The 8,352-nt window shown below is 43.4% G+C and overlaps 1 protein-coding gene across 1 annotated transcript in view; it reads left to right on the top strand.

Moving 5' to 3' along the window:
- The first annotated feature begins 617 nt into the window (after nucleotides 1-617).
- Nucleotides 618-8,352, top strand: part of traf3ip1 (TNF receptor-associated factor 3 interacting protein 1) — a 20,093-nt gene continuing 12,358 nt past the window's right edge. The window contains exons 1-4 of the mRNA XM_083682543.1: nucleotides 618-779; nucleotides 3,241-3,309; nucleotides 5,833-5,994; nucleotides 6,814-6,942. Of these exons, the coding sequence (XP_083538669.1) occupies nucleotides 657-779; nucleotides 3,241-3,309; nucleotides 5,833-5,994; nucleotides 6,814-6,942 (483 nt within the window). The 5' untranslated portion in view covers nucleotides 618-656. The remainder of the gene's footprint in view (nucleotides 780-3,240; nucleotides 3,310-5,832; nucleotides 5,995-6,813; nucleotides 6,943-8,352) is intronic.

The raw sequence follows: 8,352 nt of genomic DNA, 5'->3' as shown, positions 1-8,352 counted from the left end.
ACCTACATATTATTATTATTTTTTGATTAAAGATACACTATGGACATTCAATTAATTGCTTGAGTGTTGTATTGTTTTCAAATCCTATGATGTAATTTCAATACATTTCGTAACGCATTACAAACTACACAGTTCATAGTTTTAGGGCTACAACCTTTGGCAAGATAAGCTTATGCTCATGAGCATTGAGAGCTTATGCTCTTATTGACCAATAAGATCATTTCTGGGCATTACTATTAAGGGGACTCTTTTTGGCTCAAGAGTATGCATAGCCCCCTGTGTGAATACATAGATTTATGGGAAATAGGATAAGATTGTCATGAGGACGATACCCTATGTGATTGTAAATGTTGTATTAGGAATTAATGTGGAGTAAAAAAAAAAAATTTTCTCTTTTTTTCTTGTATTTAATAAGGCCTGCAGATGTTATTTTATGTTTAGATTGGAAATGGATAGCAGTGATTGTTAGCTGTTGCTATGGGCAGCAGCAGTCAAACTTAGCGCAGGCGCATTTCAAATAAATGATGCATTGTGGGATTTGAGGGTATTGACATAGCAACCAAAGGGAGAGTTGCGATACATTTTTCTCGAAGTACTGTCCTGGTTTCGGCTTTACCAACAACTTTGCTTGAGAAGTTATTCTTTAAACAGCTGCCATGAACGGGACAGTGGCCAAAAAGACCCAGGATACTTTGGGGAAAGTGATAAAGAAACCGCCGCTCACTGACAAACTGCTCAGTAAACCGCCGTTTCGATACCTGCACGACATATTGAGTGAGGTGAGAAAAGATTAGCTAGCCACACACTGGCTAACCTAACGACCGTGGGATGTATGTGTCGGAGATGATTTCAGCTGGCTAACGTTAGCTATCTTATTTTGATAACGTCCCAAGATAGCTAAAGGCACACATTTGACTAACATAATGTTACTCGTTAGCTAGACTTCTAGGGTTTCCCTGAGTTGCCAGTATGTCATGATGAGCTAATCTAGTTGATAGCTCGATGAAGTAGCTAGCGAGCGAATAATGTTCTAATCTGTGCCTCTACTTGGGGTATTAGGACAGCTAAAGCGACCGAGCCTGTCGATTAGCTGTCAATAACCTGTCATTGGTGAAACGCATCATATCTACAAAGTCAGAGTGCTCAGTTATGTTTGTTTCCAGTCTGAATAGCTGCCATCGTACGTAAACAGGTTTTGTAAATTAGCTAGCTAGTTATTAGCTGACCATCATGCCAGCGTCGTCTCGTTGCTAGGCGCTCCAGGCTGAATGACTATGGCAAACAAACCAATGGTGGCACCGGGATATTACAATGATTTGCAACCAAGTGAACTTTGATAGCTATCATTTTCCCCAATAAACACTACAAAATGTCAGTCACATTTTCTCTTGACAAACGTCAATGTATTTTGTAGAACGTCATGGTGTCTGTATTTGGTTAACAGAACCTTAAATGATGTTCTGTAAAAACAGACACAGAACCCTGGTTTTAATCTACTGTTTTGAGAGGTGTTGTGTCGTCATCGCTCCAGATGAGTGGTATAGGCTTCAGATGCTCAGAGTCCAGACCTTCTTCCAGGCAGTGGGCGCTGTGGCAAATTAGATTATTCCTAAATGCAGCTGGATTGCTTGTTTCATAAAAAGACTGTCTAATGCTGTAGGCTATTTGTAAGGTTAACCTACATGAAGGCTGAACCAAGTAACTCATGTCTCTTTTTGTCTGCATCATACCAGCTACCATAGAAAGCAGTTTACAGACAGGCATCTTTGACATAATGGAAAGCACAACATTACTGATTCAGATGCAGATGAAATACTTGAAGCTTAGTGACAGTGGGGGAAGCTTGCCTAACAGTTATGTCAACTAATTTAATTATTAACTAGATAATTTAATGCTCCTTTACAGTCATAACCACCACTACAGCTCACAATGGGGTTCTGAAAAAATGTCCTGTGTGTTTAAGGGGGGGCAACTGGGTAGGAAGGTGCCGGTCTGCGTGGGACGAGTTTGAATGTTTGGCAGTGGCTTGGTCTGTGCCTCAAGCTAGATATGCAGGCAGGAGGCTCAGCCAAGATTATCCAGTAGAGCAACACTTCAAAGTAGGAGCCTGCAAAGTGAATGCAGCCTTTCTTAGCTTATGCTTAGCTTAGCTTAGCTGTTGGCCAGTGCTGTACCTATGAGCACAGCACATTTAGCTACTCTATAGTGAGGTAGTGTAGTCTTACTCCAGCACTCACTAATGAAATGCCCTTAATTAAGTGCACACTCTTTATAGGCCACAGCACATGCAATCCCAAGTCCCCATTCAATTAGGTTAGGTTATTTCTTTTTGATTGCTCTGGATATGAGCATGCTCCAGTAGTGCACACATTCATAACATCCCCAAAAGGCAGGATGGGTGACTACACTGGAATCTGCTTTGCTTTTTCAATTGGCAGACAGCTGCACACCTCCTTCCGTTTGAGCTTGTCTCACCTTTCAGTGTAGAGTCATGCATATTTGATGAAGGGAAGTGTGTTGGCATGTGTGACTCTTATATTATACTGATTATTTGAGTGTTTTTGAACACTGAATTCAAGTGACGGAGCATCCTTAACAATGATTGAATTGTCACTTAATTTAATACAATCTGATTGATTAACTGTCAGTACCAGACCAGGTTTTTTTCTGGCTCGAAAAAGGACCTAGGTAGTAACTTGGCCATGAAAGTGACCGTGGTGGCACAGGCTGTCGTCGCCACTGCGCCAATCAAAAGTTCAGGTCCCTGAGGGCAGCAATGTCTTTAGACTTTCTTTCTTTTTTTTACCGAACCCATCAATTTGATTGAACTGGCGATTAAGACTCAACCAAGCAACTTCTTGGTCTGGCACAGCCCGAGTACAACACAAAGAACAACTACTTGATATTCAGTTAGAATATTCCCGCTGTGCGGCCGAGTTAGGCTAATCACTATAAAATGATCCACTGGTGCTTGCCTGTAACGTAAACCCTGCAGAGCCGCCGCCTAGGTCAGAAAACAGTGTCTGAAGATGCGGGGATTTAGACTCTGGTTGGGCTGGAAAGTGTCAAATTTGGCAGCGGTAACACTGAAAGTCAGAAACCTGCTTTTACCGGCCTCATGCGACACTGATGAGCCATTCATAATATGGTCCATGAGTCTAGTTATGTAAGTCAGTGCCATGATACAATTCCTTTGTCTCAGTTCCTCGCTAATGTGATACGGTATCTTAACCCCTACAGGTCATCCGGACCACTGGCTTCATGAAGGGACTCTATGGAGACGCAGAGATGAAGTCAGACAATGTGAAGGTAAGGAGTCATCACTTAACCTTTTAAGGCCCGATGTTGTATGTAGGCAACAATGTCTTTAAACACCTGGTAAAATGTCTGTGCGCGATCAATTCACAAAAGGGAGGTACTATCTTGAGCAAGAGATCGTAATCAACACTTTTAGGGTCAGGGTTATCTGGTGGCTGATCGTTGTAATTACACCATGTTTTCTCTGAAAAAGTCACAAGTCTGTAAACACAGAAATGTTGCTCCTCTGAAAGAGTCTTGTACGTTGTCAAAAGGGTGAATTTCTTTTAATGCAAAAAAATAAATATTTTTTTGCATTAAAAATGCATTGAGACATGAATATAGCAACATTGCACAACTATTTATATGGGTGTTAAAATGTAGATTCTTCTCGGGCATTCCTAATCACTGCTTGATTTTCATGCAAGGAAAACTGGGTCCGGGTATCAAGTTCAGTTTGTGAAATACCTGTACGAGGGGATTAAAATCACCGTCTTATTCAGATGTTTGTATAGGCTACATGCCAGTCTCTACCCTCTACCCACAGACGGTTCGTATCTGACGATACAGCGGTCTGATCCAGTTCTAGCATCTTCACACTGGGCTGAACTGTTGTCATCTCATCTAATTTCCCTGTGGATGACTTGTATCTGAGTTACACCCCCGCATTACGTCCTCTCAGTGCCGGTTGGGGCCAGCGGTCATCCCTGGGAGGTGTCAGAATCCAGACTGCTGGGTGTTCGCAGGCCTCTCCTGTTGACCACAGATCAGTATCGGGGCCAGTGGAAGAGAGCCAGACGTCCGGTTCTCACCCAGCAGGGCTGGAGATTGTAGAGTGTTATATCTGGATGGCCTATAACCAAACTGACCTGAGGTCAGAGACCTGGGAGGTCAAAGCTCTCAGACAATCAGGTAGAGTGTAACGTAAACCCAGAGCCCTCACTCCCCTACTGAAAGTGCATTCCAACTGACTTGGGATCAGTTACTTTCACAGTGTCCCCTCAAACGGCCCGGTTTCTCACTTCAGTGACTCAGTGTACGACTGACCTTAGATCAGTGGAAGGCAGTGTAAAAGGAGAACGGAAACCCTGAGAAGGGACAAAGCGAGGGCAAGCAGGCACCAAAGGGTTCACACCTGATCCCTCTCAGAACGCTAGGGATGGACGGCCAGAGGCACCTCATTGATGCAGCAGCATGCATAATGAAGGAGACACACACACACACACACACACACACACACACACACACACGCGCATCATTCGCTGGCCGCACATGAAAGGGACACCCTTGGCTCTGGGCCTCACACTGCTCTTTCTCAGGCCTTTGAATGTCAGCTGTGCTCTGAAGTGTAGGACCACAAGAGCCTAGGGAGTGACTGGAGAAGATAACATTTATAGATCCAGCATAATCCGTTATCACTAAGCCCAGGTCGCGTCTGCGACAAGCCTAATGTTACACAGTTGGCATGGTGCTTAGACAGAACAAAGTGGTAGTGTCAACATTTGGAGTAATCAGTTCGACTATGCTTGGCTTGCTACACGTTGCCTGGAAAAGCACCAGCATACGCTGAGATTGAGTTGTAATTGGGGCCATGACATGTAATGGAGGCTAACGCGTCTAGACTGATCCCAAAATGGACAACAAAGCTTTTGAACTTGTGAATCACGTCGAAAGCTAATTTATTATTGATACACATCTTTGTTCTTCTAAACACAGTCTTCAGGGCTGTGTACTGTGTGGTGTTGAACTAAGCGATCTACATGTCTATTCATTGAGGGATATATATATATATATATATACCCCAAGGAAAACCAGTGGAAAGAAACAGGTCTCTGTAGATTTGTTAGCATTAGCATGTAAACATTTACCTGGCGTGCCAGGTTTACACTGGTACCTCAGCAAGCTAATACCCTGTCATCTGGAGAGGAGGGCTATTGAGCTCATTGGTTGAGTAGCTAATTGATTAAGTGCTTTTTTGCATTAACCCTAACCCTGAATCAATGTGTTGTCAATAACTGATACACAATAGGTTCAATTTGAATTATTACAGGTTTTCGAGCATAACCATTTTATTCCAACCAGTGTGAAGCACTGGCTTACTTACTAGCCGGGCTATGTAAACATGATGTGTATAAAAACCAAAAAAAACACATGAGTAACCCCGTCCCCGGGCTATTGCGCATATACACCAGGAATAACAATGACTCAGACCTGACCTCTGGGGGAGGAACTTACTGAGTAAAGTGTTCACAATCACACCACTGCGAGCCATGGCTCTGAATCAGAAACGTGTGGTGTGCAAACACTGGTGGGGATGTGCTGTGGGAGATGATTGGTGCCAGGTAAAGCCAATGGCTATGCGTCACAAGACTTTCCCGATCTTTGTATTAGCCAAATTGTCGTGTTGGCCCTCCAGACATTCGGAAGCGTATTGGGTGGAAGTGTCTAGGAACAAGATTAAGCAACATGAGCAATCCAGTCTTGCCAAAGCAATGTGTACATTTTTCTCTGTTCTCTGCCCCCCCCCCCCCATAGGATAAGGACTCTAAGATAGCCTTTCTCCAGAAGGCCATGGACGTGGTGATGCTGGTGAGTGGGGAGCCGTTGTCGGCCAAGCCAGCCCGCATCGTAGCTGGACACGAGCCGGAGAGGACCAACGAGCTGCTACAGGCCATCGGCAAGTGTTGCCTCAACAAGGTCAGCCTGCCCGGAAACACACACACACACACACACACACACAAATACAAATACAGTCTACACACACAAATACAGTGCACACACACATACAAATACAGTAAACACACACATACAAATACAGCACACACACACACAAAATATTACACACACACACACATACAAATACAGTACACACACACACACACATACAGATACAGTGTACACACACACACACGTACAGATACAGTGTACACAGTATGCAAGATGTTACACACACACACACCTACAGATAAGATTGCATGTTTACATGCATCCAGTGTATTGTGGCGTAAATCAAACTAATGATGCTCAGGAGTGAAGTTTTAAGAGGAGCATTTATAGCCTAGTACATTTTAATTGAACCCTTGAGAGCCAGGGAAAATAAAGGAGGTTAGAACTCGGGAGAACTCAGTCATGCCTCACTGAGGTCAAACTGATCAGAGTAATTATCCAACATGGTGCAACCATGAGTCGGTTTATCTTGTTTAGGACTAGGGAATTCTGAAAAAGCATAATGAATGTTAGAAGACATGTTAGAAACTTATTTGGACTTACTTCTGTCATTTGAAACTCTGGGATCTCATAATCATGTCACAGCAATTTCATAATCATGTCACATGTTTCAGATTAATTATTCAAAAGGAAAGTTTTGCTAACCATCCTTTCCTGTTGGGCTTTGTTTCAGCCTTGTGTTTTGAACGGGCTTTCAATTATTCACGCTGAAAAGGTGTGTCTGCTAAATGGCTATTTTGAAAGAGTAAAATGGCTGCCTCCCTCCGTCCCTCCCTCCCCCTTCCCCAGCTCTCCAGTGAAGACGCGGTGAAGCGGGTGCTGGCGGGGGACAAGCTGGACCCCAAAGGCAAGGCCAGCACCACCAGGTCCCAGGACAAGGAGAACAGGGAGGGCCATGAGCGTCATAGAGACCGAGAGGTGGGTGGCACCAGGGAATTGGCTAGAGCATGCTGCATGTAGGCACAGAGGAACGTGTCACTCTGGAGATGAGACTGGCTGCCACTGTGTGGATGGGGAGTGATGTTGACGTCATAGGACTGTGTTACCTAAAGGCAACGTTGCCACTAAGGCTGTGTGTATAGTCACCAGAATGGCTGTGCTTGAAAATATTATCCAGTTTCACCACTCCAACAGCCCTCTGTGCCAACTACATTTTTACATTACATGGTATGGTAGTCACTCCCATATAATAATAATAGTAATAATAATAATAACAATAATAATAGTTTATTACATTTTATAAAGCACTTTTCATTAAAAAAAGAATAAAGTTCCAGAGAGATTGTCAGGAAGAGAGTCCCAAAGAGTTGTATTATTAGTTACATATTTGCAGTAGCCTTTTTAACTTAAGCACAGGGTGCAACAAGCAAACACAGGTTGGTTTAGATCATTAACATTACCACCTGTACCTTCCTGTTGCACATCATGGCCTGCTCTGCCCTCCCTACCTCCCAACCTAGAGGCTTTTCTCTCACTGTTGTCAGTCTTGTCCACCTTCCTGTCTGCATGGGATATTCAGATAAATCTGCACAGGCTCCACCATAATGTCTGACAGATTTGCGCAGGCCTCCTCCTCCACGATGGGCTTTGTTGCAATATTCTCTAATCCGCCGACTCTGTTGCAATATCCTCCGGGCTACTCGCTATGTTTCTATATTCTCTGGGGCCGCATCGATGCGATGTTTCAACGTTGGCACAATGTTTCCATTCCCTGCCAACTCGCTATAATGCAGACAGGCAAAAAGGAGCTGCGTGGGCGCACACATCCTGAGAAAGATCTCTGAATGCAGCGCAACAATTAGAGAAAATCTGACTCCACTAAATACTTGTATGTTTGTGCTGTAATAATAATAATAATTTAAAAAACCATCTTATTTGTTTTTACCAATTGTCTTCCACTATTTGCACATTTGTTCCTGTAAGGCCATCTATCATGTTCTGCATGGAAAAACACCTCACGGTTTATATTGATTTGAGAAAGAAGCAGATCACTATGGAGTACGAACACCAACTGAACGAATGTCGAACTCAAAAAAACAACGACACGGCTGCAAGGTTAGTCAGTCAGCCTGTTCAATATTTGGCAATTAATTTAGTTATCAAAACAACACATCAAATCGAATGTTATTTGTCACTTGTTGGATCTTGCTTCACGCTCAACAGCAGCAGTCGGTCAACAACAATCAACAGCTCAATAATAAGTAATTAAAAGAAGTGACCCGTCACGCTTACACACGATGAAAATAACCCGCCAGTCAACGATGGTGTTCAGAGACGTAGCCTAACCATGGTGTTAATAAAGTGTGGGAAAAAATGCAGACTTTTATT

This window comes from Argentina silus, assembly GCF_951799395.1.
Source record: "Argentina silus genome assembly, chromosome: 12".
NCBI lineage: Eukaryota > Metazoa > Chordata > Actinopteri > Argentiniformes > Argentinidae > Argentina > Argentina silus.
Note: the sequence above shows the minus strand (reverse complement) of the source record. Positions and strands in the feature narration are given on the sequence as shown.